General features: G+C 42.3%; 1 protein-coding gene across 3 annotated transcripts in view; it reads right to left on the bottom strand.

Moving 5' to 3' along the window:
• Positions 1–15,998, bottom strand: part of ZNF385D (zinc finger protein 385D) — a 739,383-nt gene extending 723,385 nt beyond the window's left edge. For 2 of the 3 annotated variants that reach the window (XM_090046559.1, XM_090046561.1), the window contains exon 1: positions 15,858–15,998. In XM_090046559.1, the coding sequence (XP_089902685.1) occupies positions 15,858–15,921 (64 nt within the window). In that variant the 5' untranslated portion in view covers positions 15,922–15,998. The remainder of the gene's footprint in view (positions 1–15,857) is intronic. The other variant, XM_090046560.1, reaches the window with a different exon arrangement.
• Positions 15,999–18,804: the final 2,806 nt, after the last annotated feature.

The following is an 18,804-nucleotide window of genomic DNA, read 5'->3' as shown; positions in this document are numbered from 1 at the left end:
CCTAAAAGGAGGAAGGATTGAGAGCCCTGGTGGGGGCTTGGAGTTTATGGTTTGGAGTACAGAGACTCGGTGTTTATGTTACAGCCAGATGGCTTGAGTCTCAGTTATAGTTTAAACCGGAGGACCGGGTGAGGCTGTAGGGGAGCGAGGAGGCCTCAGGGGAGCTCCCCAGCAGCTTGGGGGTCCCCAGTACCCAGTAAGGGCACAGTGCCAGCAGGGCACTACAGTTGCGCCGGAGAAGCACGGGTTGTGCCAGAGAGAGGCGTGGGGGGTTGCCCAGAAGGTAGAAGACCTGGAGAAGGGTCAAGGGGGCCAGGCACGGCTGCAGCCACCTGAGCCCGAGGAGCGCGATAAGCCCAGAGGCTGGGCAATGGCTGCAGGAAGCGTGGCAGGAGCCCTAGAGAGGGCCAGGCCCCAGAGGGGGCAAAGCGAGCGCTTGCCAGGTGGGGGTTGGAGCCCCAGGCGCTTGCCAGGCGGGGATTGGAGCCCAGACACTTGCCAGGAGAGGGCCAGGCCCCAGAGGGGGCAAAGCGAGCGCTCGCCAGGCAGGGGTTGGAGCCCCGGGCGTGAAGAGCGCCATATTGGCCTAGAGAAGGCACAGGCCCCAGAGCGGGGCAGCGGGTGCGAGAGGCGCGGTACAGGCTCCGGAGCGGGGCAGCGGCGGAGAGTCAGGCCCACAGATGGGTAAGGAGCCCAGGGTGCTAGAGAGGGCACGCTTAGCCCTAAGGCGGGGACAGATAGAGGCACCCCATACGGAGTAGGGGCAGGACACACTTACCAGTCACCAGGCGGATAAAGGCAGCCTCCCATTTAACCATTTAACAGCAAAGTCGTGGCGGGCGAGGTTCGAGGGTGCTTGGACCACCTGAAGTGACGGTAGAGGGGTGCTAAGGAATACATGGCCACTCCTAGGCCCTACCTGCGCACAATCTACAACAATATATTTCTATGGTGAAACCACACAAATAGCTAAAACTTGTAAAACAACATGTAGCATGTCCTAAATACCATTTTTCTTACAGTATGCAGCATGTCTATACACCAGTTATGGAGATTTTAACTGGGTTGTGACTAGATAATATTTAGTTCATTGTAAATGCTTAAGCTACAAGGATTTGGTTTCTCCTCTTCCCCCTCCCCCCCTCCCCATGATAAGCTATCAAGGGGAGAGTTTAATTATTTTCACAATGGCATTAAGTATATTGCATGTTTTTGTAACAAGGGAATTTTGTCTTTACTATCCACTCAAAGTGTCAAATACTGGACTGCTTTCCCTGGTGGCAAATTTAGACCAAAATTTTATCCACTGCTAAAGGCATATATTTGAATTGTTTGGACCATTCTAGTAGCTTTTAAACTAGGTCTTGTTCCTGCCAAATTCCCCTTTTTAATGTCTAAAGTATCTCTGTTTAGATAGATTATCTCTATGCTCCAAATGTTGCTGACTTCTGGGACAGCCTTTACATCACAGGTAGCCCATCATAAATTACAGCAATTCTAAAGGTTAAAACTCTTTTTGCCATTTACTCTCTAGGTTCTGTGCTGAGAACTTCACCAGACCAAAAAAACTGGCTCTGTGATCTTAAATTTCAAGAAAAGGCTTCAGAAGAATGAAAGAACACAATAAATCTTTCTTAATTCAGAAGTGTGTCCAAGTTATATCTTAACAAGAGAGACATTTATATCACTGAGAGAGAAGGTTCTTAAGTTTTCACTATGCACTTCTGCCTTTGTTGCATGGTGTAGCTAGGCAAAAAGCCATAAAAATGGCAGAAGCTGTATTCTGCCATGTACTTTTTCATACCACTAGACACAGCAGGAACTTCTCTGTATTTCTGCATTTTGGAAGCAGAAAGAAGCAGGGGTGTTCCAGGTTCTGGAAACAGATTAGTCACTACATTTGACATTGGCTGCTCAGTGTCCACCTGAGGAAATACGGACCTATCAGAAGAGAAGTTACCACTGTTTTGAATCAGCAGGAATGGTCAGCCCTTCAATGACCTTAAGTGTTCAATGCTCTTAAGTGTACAAAGAACATAACTGATTTTGACATGTAGGCCAAGTGAGGGGTTGCACATATATATAAGAAGATTCCACAACTTTTCTAGAAAGACTGTTTTAATTCTGTAGGAATTCCTCTGAACCTCTAAACTAAAATTTATTTTCCTGTACCTTGTGGCCATTGCTCCTAGTACTGTCCCCTACAGACACAGAGAAAGCCCATCTTCACTGCCACTCCAATGGCCCTTGGGCATTTGAAGACTGTTATCAAATCCCTCTTCAGTCTTTTCTTCTCCAAACTAAACAATCCTAGCTGTTTCAGCCTTTCGTTATAAGTCATCTCTCCCAGGCCTCTAACCATTTTTGTTGCTCTCTCCTACTCTTTCCGATCTGTCCACATCTTTTTGAAGTGTGGAGCCAAAACTGGCCACTGTACATGAAGCAAGGCCTCATCAGTGCTGAATTGAAGGGAATGATCACTTCTCTTGATTTGTAAGTGACAGTCCTGTTGTTGTAACCCAGAATACTGTTAGCTTCTTTTTTTGTTCCAGCAACAGGACACTGTTGGCTCATATTGAGCTTATAGCCTACTGTAAGACCTGTGTCCTTCTCTATAGTACTTTGGCCTAGCCAGTCATTCCCTGGTTTATATCTGTGCATGCAATTTTTCCATCCCAAGTGCAGGATTTTGCACTTATCCTTGTTGAATGTCATCTGGTTTATTGTGGACCATTTTTCCAGTCTAATCCAAGTCATCCAGGTAGGGGCAGTGTCTTGGAGTGCAACATCACTAAAAAGGATTTAAGAGACTGTTTTCTAGTTTGACTTCTCATTTAATGCTAAGAGCTTAGAGGATGAATATGGTCTTCAGGCATATGCACTTTCATTTTATTGCATAGACATACCCTTAAAAAAAACCACTCGCCCTAATTCATTCATCTGAAATAAGGGTGAAAGAGAGAGAAGATCATGGCCTACAACTACTTTGTTGGCGAGGAGATTCTTGACACTAGACAGGCCATCTATTCAACAACAAAAAAACCAGTGTTTTGAAATCATATCCTGTCTCCCATCCCCCCATAGTAGAAATAAGGAACTAATTTTAAGCAATCTATTCGAGGGTGGGTTTTTCTAGCATTTTGAGTTAAATCAATATGGGATGTCTTCCTATAGCTTAAAGTTATGGGCTTCATTCAGAGATTACTTGGTGAAGTTTTTTATGTGGGAATGTATTATGAAGAAATCGGGTTTAAATATCAAAAAGGTCCTTTCATATTCTAAAAGCCTATATTTGGACAATTTACAAAAAAATGTAGGGGCAAAATTGGATTCTAGACAGTAAAACAAAAGCTTTATAAACAGATGGGGGACCTGAAGGAAAAAAACAAATTAAGAAAGGAGGTTTTAGAATAATCAAGATATATGTTGATTTTTGGGCACCACATAAACACATGCTGAAGTCCACAGTAATCAAATAAAAATCCTGAGATTTTAAAGAATGCCAGATGTAATATAATAAAATGCAAAAATTAAGTGAGAGAAATGAAATGATAAAAAGTCAATTTTGGGGACAAGGCAACATTTCTTTTGAATGGTTTGAGTGGAAAATTAAAATAGTAGTTGATGGGTACAGTTATTCTGAACATGATTCTATATAATGATTTTTAACATATTAATTATTATTCATTAAATAGCAAAAAAGAGAATGAGAAAAAGAATGGTTAGTTGTACTAAAAAAAATTATATAGAGCCTACTCAGGGTTTGACACAATGAAGCTTTTGCATTAAAGAGAAATAAGTTATTAGTTACTCTATTTTTAAATAAATCACCAAGATCAGATAACACACAGTTGGTCTTTCTATATGATTATAATGTTTGTTATACCAAGGCAGTCTTCTCACAAGACTGGGGAAAATATATGGCCTTATGGTAGGATTAATGATACAGGTAGGAAGTCAAGTGACTTTTTTGGTAAACTGTCAATTTCCTGAGTAGCCACCAGCCAATACATCTGCAGATATACTTTATTATTAGGCCACAAAATTATTTTTAGGCCACAAAAATAAAAGCAGGCTGGTGTTGTCCGCTTTTGGGGGAGGGGGATTTTACTATAAATCGTTGATCTCCAAACCTAATGTTTCCTTCAAACCATTATGAGTTCAACAACACTGTACACAGAATAAAAGCCAAGGTTTTCAAAATATGAAATAACGCCACCTGACATCAGTAGTTCCAGAATCTATGCCTGCAGCAAGCAGTCTTGCTAGGGCTTTCAGGCTAATTTCCCTGAAGTTGGCCAGATGAGGCCCAAGTTGGCAAGACAGGGCATTTGAACACACCACAGCATTTGATCCCCGTTAATTTAACACGCTTTAAAAATTTTAACCTGGATTATTTTGGTGCATTGTGTTTGTCTTTGCATGCCATGGGCTTTTGAACAACTTAAGTCTCATGTGTAATTATTCACAGATTCCAGCAAGGGAAGCCAAATACCAATCTACCCCCAGTAATGTCTTTCCTAATGAATTTCAGCAGAAGGCACATGTTCACCAGTAAACTGGCTTCCACAGTCCCCACCCCTTACCACCCCCCCAGAAGTTGCATGCTAAGTATCCCTCCCACGCACACCCCACACCAGGCTACGGTCACCCCAAAACCCTGCCACTTGCACCAGCCTAGGTTCAGGCCAGTCTCCCAGTAAGTGACTCCATGGTGAACCCAATTACAAGCCATGTGAATCATCCCTCCTGTCCCTTTCCATTCCCCCGCCATGTTACTAAGTGATGAAAATGTATACACGATTTTTTTTTGTAACTGCATATAGGATATGATATCACAAATATATGGGGTTGAGAGTATCAGGTGGTACCAACCTGGCATATAAGTGATTGCAGATGGTAGTGGTGGTGAGGTGGACCAGTGTGTGGGTGTTTTGTGTTGTGAAGCAGATGTGTACCACGAACGCTTACTGAAAATTAATGGTGTAATAATAGTACAGTGGCAGGAGGCGGGGGTGGGGCAGAGGGGTGGTGCCAGATCCGGCAGCTGTTAGTTTTCTGGCTTTTAGGACTAGATTTCCCAGCATTCCCAAGCTGCCAGGGCTTGGAACAGTTTCCATGGGGACTTCTCAATGGGGTTGCTTCCTACCTCCACCGTGAATACCTGCTGCCTTGCCTGTTTTAGTGCAGCATATGGCTTTTTGTGGGGGGGAGGTGTTGTGAAATAGTGTTGAAATGGTGGGTTGTTGGTGGACATGGGGTACAATATGCTCTCCCCTCCCCCACCCCAGACCAGGAGTGTCAAACATACACCCATAGGCCAGATCAGGCCCATACAGCTAGGTCATCCAGCCCATAGCCTTAGTGAGGGGTGAGGGTCATGGTGCTGGAGCCCCAGCAGCACCATAGGAAGAAGCCCAATGCCACAGCTTGCTCCCACAGCAGCAGCCAAGTGCCCAAGATGCCAGGCCTCTTCCCACCAGCATCCCAGACCTTAAGACAGGGAGGCGGGGTGGGGGTCCATGGGCCTGATCCAGCCTGCCAAACCAGCCCTGGACCACTCCTCTGACTCATGGGGCCAGATGAGTTTGACACACCTGCTGTAGATCATTGCAGGCTACATATAACTGGAGCACTTGAGGCTTCCAAGCATAGAAGTAAAACTCGAAGTCTATAGACTGATTCCCTGCATTTGTGATTTTGGGGCATCTTTCATGTTTGCAGCCCATGACTCTGGGGTAGTCTGCATTGTTGGATTCCTCCAGAACCAGAAACACTGGGGTCTACAGCTCTAAAACATCCAGTGATGCCAAGGCTTCCAGGCTTGTTGCCAGAGAGCTCAGACTCTGAAAGACATGATTAGAGCTGGCCGCAATGCAGCATTTTTGTTGTACATGAAATCTTGAAAAATATGGTTTGTGATCTATTTGGGACTGGAGAGCCATGATATGCAGAAATAGAGTGTCTTTTTATTTGGATTTAGTGGGTAGCAGCTGTCATTTGACATTTCATGGAAGTCTAAGTCATGAAACAAGCCATCTAGTAAAAGAACTAAAAGTGAAATCAGCACCATTATGAGGAGAATAGCAGTCAGTATTTAAAGAGTGAGCACTTAGCTTTCTTCTTTTGATCTTACAGCACTCATGGAGCAAAGGTTATCTTGAAGGACTATAAAGAACATTGTGGATTTTGTCTTAAGTGAAGTGACACAGATGGAGGCTGTAAGTTTGGAGTATATTTGCTGGGCATAGTCTGGTCACTAAATTCCTAGGCATTCTGTAAGGTTTTGCAGAGTTCCCTCATTATAAAATTAGAAGCAGATAAAATTAGGATGCAAAATTTGTTTGTGGGGGGGAGGGGAGGGTAGTTAATCAGGTTTTTTTGCAAAATACTAACTTCTTGCTAAGGAATATTTTAGGTTAACATGGCTTGAAAATTCTGTTACCCTAAAGTACTCAAGGTCTGCAAGCAGGCACATAGTTTGGTTTAGCAAAACAAATCTTTAAGTTTTGTCTCATTTGTAGGGGTATAATTTTGGTTCCTGGCACCAGAGACCTTCAGGAAACTTTCAATAGATGCTCATTCTTACAAGTGTTCATGATTACATAACTTTGGAAAGATGGATTCATCACTCTAGCAGCTGCATAGCATTGCTTTGAAAATGATCGTAAGGCTCTGTTGGCCTGACTTATCTAATATTGGCATAGCTGGAGAAAGTGCATACAACATGGCTGGTGCCAAAGGAATGTGTGCAATTTTTGCTATACTTAACTCGTTCTGGGTTATACATACTTCCATTCTATCAACACACCTCACTAGAATCTCTTTCCGAATCCACATGATGGGTTTCTCTCATCTATATGAGGTTTTTTACATTCTGTTGAGTAAATACAGTAGTTGATCAGCCGATTTTAAAGATGATGGATTTCCCCCCTCCCTCACCCATTTAATATGGGGGGAAAGCCACTGGTCTTGTGGTGGGGAGGGGATCTAGGCATCCTCCGTGGCTCAGGCTCCAGCCTCCACCTCAGATTGGTGCCGTAACTGCAGCCTGCTTCCCTGCCCCCCTCCCATAGTCTCTGCATTCCATCTCCCCCTCGCCGCCACCAATACAGACTATTCTTCCCTGCCTGTCCCTTTCCCTCCCCCGCTTACCTTGCTCCATCCACACCCCAGCCTGAGGCACTGAGCACAGCCCAAACACAGCTGCTACAGGATCTGGGCTGGGAATGTGCTCAGTGCCTCACATCAGAACAGAGACGGAGCCTGTCAGCACAAAGCAGAGGCCCAGGGAAGATGGCAGGAATTCAGGCACAAGCTGGGGACAAGTTGTTTTACCTCCATATACCCTCACTGTCTGCCTCACTGATGCAGTTGGAGGGATGAAATAAAGACAACTCTCCAATAATATGATTCTACACATGGAAAACAACAACAATTTTATGAATTTTCCATATTTTAATATCTTAAATTCAGGGTCATCTTAGATGAAAGTAAATATGGAATTTATTTCAGCCGCACCACCCTAGCTTACCTCCATGCACCCACAGCCTCTCTTCAGTTACACTGCATAATATTAGGTCCCAAAGGTCTGAATACCTGTTTATTCCTCTCTATTTATTCCCTAATCATTTTGGCCAGACTACACCTAAGGTTTTTGCAGCCTGCCCCGTTTTCAGTCGAGACAACCATTTCAGCAGCAATTATTTAGCCTAAGTTCCCAGAATGAACGCTCTTTCCCCCCACTGGCTAAAGGAAGTAAGACTATCATTAACCTGACATATCACTGTGAAAATTAAGATACCTTGAGAGCACAGGAATGAGGTGGTGCATTGCTTCAGATTTGTCCTGTCTTACAAGGAAAGAGACAAGAGTTGTTAAGAATGGCTATCAAACTCAGCTAACTAGTAGACTCTCAGACACACAAGCTATTCATAACCCTGTTATACTATTCACTTCCTGGATCAAGTTACAGTACAAAGAGATGCACAGAACACACACAAATACCCAGAAAGCAACTCATTAAACAGCTCCATCCAAAGCAAGCATGGAGCAAGCAGCTATACCAGCTTCCAACCCAGTGGTTGGTTCTCCACCTTTTTAGATTTAAGGCACACCTCCATAAATTTGACAGACTCTGGTTGAGAACTACCATTGTACTGCCTCATCTTACTTCAGTGGTTCTCAACTGGGGGTAGTTCTGCCATCACCAAGGTCAGGTGGAATTTCACCCCACACAATGTGTAGAAGCAGATTGGGCCTCCTGTCTGCATTAGGGTTATCAGATATCAGATTACACAGGGCATTTCCACCTGGCAGCAGCAGTGGTACAACAACCTAGAGAAACAGCTGCTACCAGCTGGAACTGTCCTGCATGCCTCTGTTTCTGGGAGGAACATACAGGGATGGGCCAGGAAGGGCTACAGAAAGAGCTCCTGCCTACATTAAGATTATCCAATAACCCTAATGCAGGCAAGAGCTTCAACTCCTTCTGAAGCTCTTCCTGATTTGGCTCCTTTTGAGCCAGAATCTCACACATTTGTAGCTTCTGTGGTCCAAGCCTCCTATTCCCCCCATCCCCATCCTTAATCTTGGCACCAGTGTCACTCAGTTGATCTGCTCATTGAAACACATCAAACTGCTGGAGTAGAACTTTCTCTCCCTACAATAATCACTACAGATGGTGGGCTTAGGGAACATACATCTGGATGGCAAGTTTTGGTCACATTTAGAAATATACATTAAAAAAATCCAGTCAAATCAAAACCTTTCAAGTGCATACATTTATTTACTCCACATAATCAGACACAATTTAGGCTCTCTCACTAAACTTAAAACTCCCAGAAAAGCTGAAGGAGATAATTCAACATAACAATGAACTTCATAAGACTCATCTTTGGAGACTGTATACATGCATTGGTGTCCTTGATAATGCCACCAACAAGAGATACCAAAGCTTCCTTCCAACCCATTCCAAGTTTTATACTCCTCCCCCCGCCCCAAGCCAGAGGTGGCTCCTCAGGCTGGATACAGATATAAAACATATAAATAACCATATGCTCCTCTTTTGGTGAGACCAGTTTTCCCCTAGAGAGCAATCAAACATTCTTCCCACAGCAGAATAAGTGAAAACAATGAGTTGTCATCTTCTCTTGTATTTGAAGAGCTGGTAGAATATACTGGAAAAGTTCACATGACACTTACTTCTGTACCTAGTTAAATCTAGTTGCCTGTGGCAATACTACTAGGGAAAAAATATATTTTATAGACCACATCTTTTTCATAACATTCCGCCTCTCCTCCCCACTCTCAAGGGCTTTTGCTCATCAATTGTTAACTTAGTTTGCATTACTGGAATCCATTTGCACTCTTTGGTGCTATGAAATGCCTAAAACCGCCCTGACAGCCAAGAATTCCCACTTTCATCTGCAAATGATTTGAAGATTACATTCCCATCTTTTAAGACACAGATCTGGCCATCATGAGCCAGATTTATGACCTCAAGGCATAGAGTACTGAAATTTCTTCTACCTAGGAAACAAAATACAGGAACACATCTCTTTTATGACACAGGTTGCTGTGAATATATCGTAATGGCACTTTGGTCCCAGTACTAATCTCCTCACTAAGTACAGAATCTAGTTCAAATACTAACCATTATATTCAAAGCTTTTCACTGATATTTCCATGGACACTGCCACAGTTAGCTAAATATCACCTCTTTTATAAGAACTGAGACCTCCCTATTAATTATGTTTCACTTTCCCATCATATAAAAGTCCAACCAGCATCTCAACAAAAGGGTACTTTTGTTAATTTAATGCAAAAGAATATCTTTTTGATAATCTAGCATACAAAAGTTCTTGGAATATAGTGCAAGTCACTGTATATATTTCATGCAGCTACTTGAATGGAGTCTCTATTATATTGCTTTTATGGGGAACATTAAAAAAAAGGCTAAGTTGCACTGTCCAGTAATGGGCAGTACTTGTAATTACAGTAGAATACACTTGATCTGACTACTTGTTGCCTGCTTAAGGCCTTTCAATAATTTAACAATGGACACTTACTTGCAAAAGAAGTGTGCTTAACTGTCAACCCTGGTGATGTTTGAAAGCATATTCACAGGTTAACAGGAATATTTGCTGTGACATATTTCCTGCCACATAGATGTTCATTCATATTATTAAGGTAATAATGGATTTATATTTTGCCTTTGTTTTTGAATGCATTAGTGGTTGTCAAACTTTTTTCCATCTGAAGACCCCTTTGGGAATTTTGAACAGAGGTGTGGACCCCTTTGAATTGTAAGTGTGGGTATTCACATATTTCTAATTGATCACTGTCATCTTCCATAGATGCCTAGGAGTCCGTAGGCCAGTTTGAAAACCACTGCTTTAGTACCCCCAGAAATGGCTTTTAAAATTGGTTAATGAAATAACGTATCTATTTGAGCCTGCAATAGTCACAGAAATTGCCAAATTGGTCATTTCCTATTTTTGCTGTTATATGTGAATTATAATAATCTAGTGTGATTAGTTAAAATGACAGTAACTGATTTTTAAGTGTCAAAATATGCTACTTTAAATTTTCAGAAGAGAAAGATGTCAAATTCTAATGTACTAAAGACATTTTTTTGATAGCTTATCCTTCGGTTGCTCAGAACAACATTTGGTACAGTCCAGTCCAAATACATATGGGAAAGCAGTTGGAGTTGCCAGGGTTCCAATCAATTATTATGGAGACGTGATGAAACAAATTCAGTGCACAAACAGACTTTCCAAGTTTAGTTAATGGACAAGATGATTCATTGTTATAACATGGCAAGGCTAAATGGAAAGACAAAGACAGAGACAGTAAACTGAATACTAAGCCTGGAAACTTCCAGATGTGAACATAAAAATGCCCCTAAGCCAGTGCTACTCAAAACATAAAATAATTAATCAAAATGTACCAAAATGAGCTAGTTTCTATAGCTCTGTCAGAGTAATCATTCCTCCTAGAGTAACAAAAAATAGTTGCACGATCAGTGAAGAGCCTTCTACCTTCATACCTTTCATTTCCCTGTATTTGTCGCTATAGTGTGATTTTTTTAAAAAAAATCTCCACAACATCTTTTTAAGGAAAGGCATAACCCAGACAGCACATAAAGAAAGAAGAAACCAAGAAGGAGGGAAATCCTTTCATGGACAACATGAAAAATGGTTATAAACACCATAAGTATCTTGTTTCCACTCGCTGACAATTCAGATTCAGTGGGAACATAGAAAGGAAGTCTAAATGGAAAAAACATCCCAAAGTTATACATTAAATGGTTATTCTCTCTCGCTCTCTCTCCATGTGTTAAAATAACTAACACTAAACTGATAAGACACGTAGGAAATTCCAGATTTATATCCTTTAAAAAAGCCTTACACCACTTTGGATTATTGCTGCCAGTATTTCATTTAAGGATATAGATATCTCAATCAGTTGTACATATAAAGTTGACTATTTCATTAATAAGTTTATGAGGATATAAACAGTATTTTGAGACTGGGATCCCAGGTGACTAGTAATGGTTTATATACCCTTTTACTTCAGTTTCTAGCATTCCATCACAAATGCAAAATGCAGTCCAGTTCAGTAGTTACCATCTGAGCATTGATCAAAGGGGCCCATCTCTCAATTTTTCCCTCCGTTTCACTGGTGGAAAATTTCCAAGTTTTCTAAATCGACACAATTTCCATGTTTTCTCCCCCCCTCCTTTTACCAACATAATTCACTAAACTCAGCCCAATTCTCAGCAGACCAAACATTCATAACACATTGATTTATATCACCACAAGTGCAGTCTTTTTTTGGCACGCTCAGCAAGCAATAAGAACCAAGCAGAAACAGAGACTGGACTATTCTGTCAGTTCTAGAAGATTGTGCCTGCTGGTGTTGCACTTGCTCCACCTGACCCAAAGCCCATCTGGACGTGATCCAAGTGGAAGAAAGAACACTAGTTGACTTCAGTAAGTGGGATCTCAAAGGATTTCAGGTCACCAGGACTGTAAGTTTGGCACTGTTCATGATCACTGAAATTGAAAGTTTTTTAAACAATATTCTTATGCTAAATCCTCATCACACATATGTAAGAATGGAATGGTACCCCTTCCACCATCACCTTTAAATAAAATAAGAGAAAGGAAGAAGTTTATTCCCAACAAGAATTTAACGTCACTGTCATGTAGCTTAACAGTGGATATTAAACGCTTGCTGTCCTTCCAAAATATTATTTAGTACTTCTGCTCCAACAATTTTCCACACCTGTTTTTCAAAAGACATAGTTTAGAATAATCTTTTTGGCCAACATATACAGATATTTCAAAGTTTTCCTGACTAGGAGCCTAAAACTATTTGCTTGATTTACACCACAGTTTCCATTACAGTACTACTTAACACCCTCTACTTCAAGAGGACTTGTAATAGAATTCTGGCTATAACCATCCATCTAGATTTTCAGGCCCTTGAGCAATTTTAAATGCAAGTTGCCAATGCTAATCCAATCCCAAATCTTTTAAAACCAGACTTTTTCAGGAGATCATTGATATTTATCTAGTCAAGATATCACACTTGGAGGAATTCTTTGTTCCAACTTGCAGTCTAGATGTTAATGTTAATCCTACTTTATGTTGCTCTAAATCTGAGTTTGAGAGGAAGGAAGGTTGGTGTGGTCAGCTGGTTGTTACATCCCACAAAACAAGGTTTTCTCTGCAAGGGATCAGGGAAAATGTGTATACTTGTATTCATCTTTTGAAATGTATTCCTAATAGTGCAGTATAACATTGTCGTCACAAGCCCATTAGTAGTAGCATAAAACTTTGTTGTTAGCGAAGCATTTTATTTAGTTGGGGGTTTTTTACTTACGGGTGTAGGGTTTTCATTAACATAATAAAGTACAATTAATAACCAAGATTAATTCTTCAATTTTAATAAATATATGGAATAATTTAGCAGCATACCTTTCAAATCAGTAGCTCCACAACAAAATAAAAGGTTATATACACACGAAAAGTATTATAGCTTGATTTGATGAGGCCCCAGCTCTTCTAAACTCCTAAAATAAAAACAGTGATACTTAAGGGTATTCAGCATCCATAAAACCTATTCTGCACTTAACTGGATTTGTCCCATAAAAGTATAAGAAATAAATAGACAAGTGTAAGAAATAAATAGTGTCTTAATTTAAGACACTAAAAATAGTGCGCCAGAACACTGACTGGTGTAAAACATATTAGCTCCATTGAGGTCAGTGCAACTGTGCCAATTTACACAAAGTTTGCAGTCAATTGTTTTTTTGCTTTATAGCAAACAAAGTTTGCAGTCAATTGTTTTTTTGCTTTATAGCAAGAAGACAGCAAACAGGAAAAAGCAGCATGATTTCCCAAATTCTTAACTAATTCATGCTTCTGATAGCTCCCACTCTTACTCTGGAATGCAAATAGTACTTGTTTCCCAAACGACCTTTATAAATTTCATTTTGATAATTGCATGCATGCACCAGTGAGCCAAAACTATAGTCTGCTTTAAAAAAAAAAAAAAAGCTGGAAAAGGCACAAATAGAAATGTTGTATTTACGTCTCTGCAATCCTTGTGCTCTTTTCTGTCCATTACTCTGATGGAGGAAGCGATCAGTATTCCTTACAAAGATTAATATGTACCTAAGAATGTCACACTTAGTTAAGTATTTCTTTGGATTTTGAGATTAAATGGTGGGGAAGAGGTGTAGATATGTATTGGAATAACAGTCTAAGTTTTTTGTACATTAATTTTCTAGAACATATTGTAGCACATAACTGGCACTCAGGGCATACAAATTAAGCTTAGCATTTGTCTTCACCATAATTTGGTGTTGTTAAGGTACAGAAAATGATCTGCATAAACAACCCTGACGTACCTTACCAAGAGAACACAGCACAAAGAGCAATAGTTTTTGCTACAGGAGTGTTACATAATACATCATGCACCTCTAATTCATTATATAAATAGTAGCAATAAATAATGTTAAGTTGTAGTAGAGCCATCTGATGCATATATTATTATATTTTCAACAGTATTTCAAACACACAATCATCTCAAACTGACCAACAGATGCACCTTATATTTGTTGAGGAATTCACATTAAAACCAAACAGATCAGAATTTATAAAACACCTACCTACACTGCTTATTTTATTGTAGAGTTATTTTTAGATGGTTTATCACAGGAACATACTCGTATATGAGCTGTGCAATTATGGCAAAGTTATGTTAGTCAAAGGTTCTCAGTTTGGCTTCACTTCATAAAAGTTGGTGGGTGAAACTTTGGCCCTACTAAAAAGAGTATGGCAAAACTTCCCTTGACTTCAAGAGACCTAGGATTTCTCCTGTATACAGTTACATAAGATTCATTGATCCCAAACTCATATAACATAATGGGATCTCATCACTTTACCCTTAGCCTGCATTCTTTCCCCTAGTACCATTACCGTGACTGAAAGATTTTCTTTACATTTATATTTACTGTATTATTCGACAGAGCATCCCTACGTAGTCATTTTTCCAGAGTTTTTCCAATAAAGCTTTTAGACTAGGCTTCTGGAGTGATATCGTTTGCTTTGATAAAAGACACACAAACAACACAGCAGAGTAAATAAAAGTGCAACTGTAATCACCCGATGACTGGGAAAAGCATTCAGGGGCATGTATAGCACCAAAAAAACCCAACTTTAACTGCCTTTGCTTTTAAAACATAACTAGTTCAGCTCGACAGCACCCTTTTCATAGCAACAAACAAAACTTAATACCATTCAACTCTCAATCACAGCGACATCTTCATTACCAATATTACTATTTTTACACTGTGTTACAGCACATCAGAGAAACTTAAAGATGGACGCATGGCTGTGTGGGGAATGGGTACCAAAGGTACTTGTGGTGGCACAAATTATCGTAGGACTCAGAAAATACTGAGCTGCATCCACTAATCCTCAATGGTCCATTTTTGGGATGAAACCTGACAGCTCTCTAGAGAAATGCCCATAATTTAGGCTGGAAAAGCAGTTCTGAGCCTCCACAGAAAACAAACCGCTACCTAACATTGGAGACTGAATTCAAACACACACAAACCTGACCTGTATCCATAAGCAGTTAGCTCGCTCATCAGGGCAGACAAACAATGACAGCCAAGTGTTACAGTAAGGAAATGGGACATGACAGATTTGGTGCTGGGGAAAGCAGTCCCCCATTCAGCAAACGAGGGGTCACCGATTTGAAGGCTTAGGGCAATGGCTGGTGTAAAACCCTGAGGAAGGGAGGGGAGAGAGAAGATATAACCAGCTAGGGGGGTTGAAAATGCTTCCCAAAGCATTAAGACGAGAAACCCGGGAGCCACGAAGAGCTGCAAGGACTCCTTCCAGCTTCAGTGGAGTTTGCTTGGCTCTGCCTGCTTTCCTTGCGGGGCAATGCAAAGAGCTACTGGGAAAGGCAGATGCCAAAACACAGGTGGGCGCTGCTGTTCCTCGCCGTGTGAGGAGCGAGGAGCAGCTTGCAGGAGTTTGGCCGCGGCCAGGACCCGGGACATGGGGTCCCGCTGGTGGGGACAAAGATGCTCGGATCAAATCAAAATCCCCCCCACCCCCGGCCACATCCTCCTGCGCCCCTGCCCAAAGCTGGCTTTGTCCTCATTCTCACCTAAAGGTCTTTGCACCTGGATGAACCTCCCCCCTCACCTTCCGCTGATGCCAGACCTGGACTCTCTCCCCTGCCCCTTCAGGAGAGCGGGGGGGGGGGAGGTCTTGTCCCCACTGCCAGGCACACTTAGGAAACAGCCCCGCCTCCGCCCCACTCACCGTGCTCAGCCGGGGCTTTAGCTCCTGGCAGCTTTTCCTTCCTGCCCCCAGCGGAGCTCTTCATCCTCCAGCAGCTGCCCCCCGGCCATGCAGCGGGCGGCGACGTTGATGGAGATGGAGATGGCGGGGGGGCACCGGGGAAGAGTGGTCCCGCCGGTCCCGCCCCCCGCGCTCCGGCCGGGCTGTCACTCAATCCGCCGCGGGCGGGCGACCGCCCTGCCCCGAGCAGCGCCGCGCGCTTGGCGAATGCCGGGCGCCCGCCCGCGGGGGGTGGGGGGCAGCCGGGAAGAGCCCGAGCGCCTGGGTCTGGGTCGGGCTCGGCTCGGCTCCCCCGCTCTTCCCAGCCCCCCTCCCCACCCCTCCTCCCTGCGGGAGCTCCCCCCGCGCTGCCCTGGGCACTGGGGCTCCCCCTCACGATTCCTCCCCAGCGGGCACCTCTGCCCCCCGCCCGGTGCTGCTCCCTCACGAGGCGCTGGCACGTCTACACCTTCATTCGTGCACCTTTAGTTTAGTACCTCTAGTACTAGTTTAGTCCTTCTACTAGTATCCTACCACTAGTTTAGTCCCTTTAGTTACCATGTGTCCTAGTGGTGTGTGTCCTCTACCTTATTCCTACTACTACTAGCTTAGTCCCTTGACTAAGAGGTGCCAAGTGAATGTGCTGTTACTCCAGGCTGCGTCCCCTCCACACACGGTATGAGGGCACGCCCTGCAGCTCCCAGGGAGCACAGACTCGAGTTGCTGCACAGTAGCACCGGTGCATGGTTTTTAGGGATGCTTACAGCACATCAGCCTAATAACACGGTGCAGTAGGCCTGTGTTTTCCCGCTGGCACAGAAATGTGCCATCAGGAATGAGCCGGTGTGCTTATTTGCCATGGCAATGAGCTACAATAAGTATAAGGATGGGGGATGCCTTAACAGGTGTGCCATGGAAAATTTTTTATTTAATATAAGCATTGCCTTGGGCTGGAAAAGGTTGGGAAACACTGCAGTAGGCTATTAGCACGGATAATAACGGCTGTGCTGCTGCGCAGTGTTATTATGATGTGCAGTAAGCGTTTTGTGTAGAGAGCCTTCTCATCTGGGCAAAACTAGCAGGGATTCCCACCCCTCCGAGAAGGTATAGACTGAAGGCAGCTTAGGAAATCATGGGGGGCTGACTACACTAGCAACCCCTGTCCTTAACCCAGAACTGGGGTTTGGGGCTGGGCCACACCTCCTAAAAGCCAGCGCAGTCTGTGCAACCCAAGAACAGTATCCCCAGACTCCAAGGTCTCTTGAAGCCGTTTAGTTTTCCCAGAGAAAAGCTACAGTAATGGCAAAAGCTCAGTCCCATGAGAGATACAAGAGGGTTGGAGCAACACCAGGGCTGCAAATAATTAGAACCTCCTGCCATCCCTTTATTGAAAAAGCACCTGTAACCGATCCCCTTCCATTAGCAGTATAGGTTCTGCACTCCCCTGCCTCCCTTCTTAAATTGACAAGCAATCCAATTTTATATGCTCTTTCGGGCAACACTCTCTCCTATATCCCTCTTGGCAATCACTCCCATTAAATCACCCTCTGAGTTTTGGAAAGCCCCATTACAAGCCCCTTGTTACTTCGTCTGTGGCCTTCAACATTTTACGTAATGGCCCTTCAATCTCAAAACCAGTTGATGTTTATTGTGTCTAGTTTAATTTCTGGAAGTACAGAATTCCCTGTACCTTTTTTTCTTATTATGATTTTGTTTGGCACCAGGAGGTGATCATTCATAAGTTACATGCACAAGAAGACAGATTGTCAAATTTCCTTGCAAGAAAAAAAAAAATGTTTAAAATGTAATACTGCAACCCTGAGATGATTTCAGAGCCATGCATGCCTCAGTATGTAACCTGTGTGAATATAAGGTGAATTTATTGTCTAACTTTCTGTCTGCATTGCTGCTTACTGTTTACGTTTCAAATTGCAATTCTGACTGTAGTAGATTTGAGAAGTTTTTCCGCAGTAGGTGTTGAAAATGTTTTACTCAAAGCATTCATCATTTTTCTCTCTCTCTCTCACTGGACACTTTAGGGTGCAGGCACAATAAGCAGATAATTCAGATAATTTCCGCTTATTCTTCTAATTAAAAAGTATGCTTTGTGTGACTGTTTGTCCCTTAATTTACTGACCTGTGGAGAAGGATACTAAAGGTGTATCATTATTGCAACTCAGTCGCACTACTTTGAAAACTTTCATTCTTAAGACAGATTCACAAGGAAGATGTTCACAATTCTTCAATAAAAAAAGGAAGTAATGTTCAAATTCAATAGCCAAAACTGGAAGAAAGACATCCCTTCATTCTAACTCAGCAACAGCGCACTGTACTTGTTTTTAAAGTCATAAATTATTCTGCATATTTCGTAATATCTTTAAGTATTGATTTCTCACTACAGCCCCTGCTGATCCTCTCTTATCCTTGACTCAAGGTTTCTTAGTTCCCTCCTCCTAGTCTATGAGACTTGCAAGGCTGATCTCCTCTTCCTCTGGTCATATAGGTGAATCACTCAGATATACTAGTCTATTGAAACCGATGATGTTTGAACCTGGAGCATGAGAGAATAGTTTTCATTAGCACTCAAATGATTCATGTAAGCAAGGATGAGTGACCTTGACCTAACCTGATTTACCCTGTGGTGATAGATGTGATAGAAAAAAAACAGTTAGACTGTGACTGTTGACCCTTCTTAGAATCTACTGCTGTTATTCAGACTATTTTGTTACCCACCCATATTGTATTACAATGTAAATTGCAAATCACTTGCTTAGCCTCACTTACCATCCATCTCTTCTAAGTGATTTTGAATTGTGAATGAATATAACTTCAAAGTGACTGATTTGAATCAAATGTTTTTCTATTATTTAGTCCTGTTTCTGATGTAACTGGTGATGACTACTGAAGTGGGGGCACAGTGTATCATGTG

Source organism: Crocodylus siamensis, chromosome 5 (assembly GCF_052110815.1).
Source record: "Crocodylus siamensis isolate JL-2025a chromosome 5, ASM5211081v1, whole genome shotgun sequence".
NCBI lineage: Eukaryota > Metazoa > Chordata > Crocodylia > Crocodylidae > Crocodylus > Crocodylus siamensis.
Note: the sequence above shows the minus strand (reverse complement) of the source record. Positions and strands in the feature narration are given on the sequence as shown.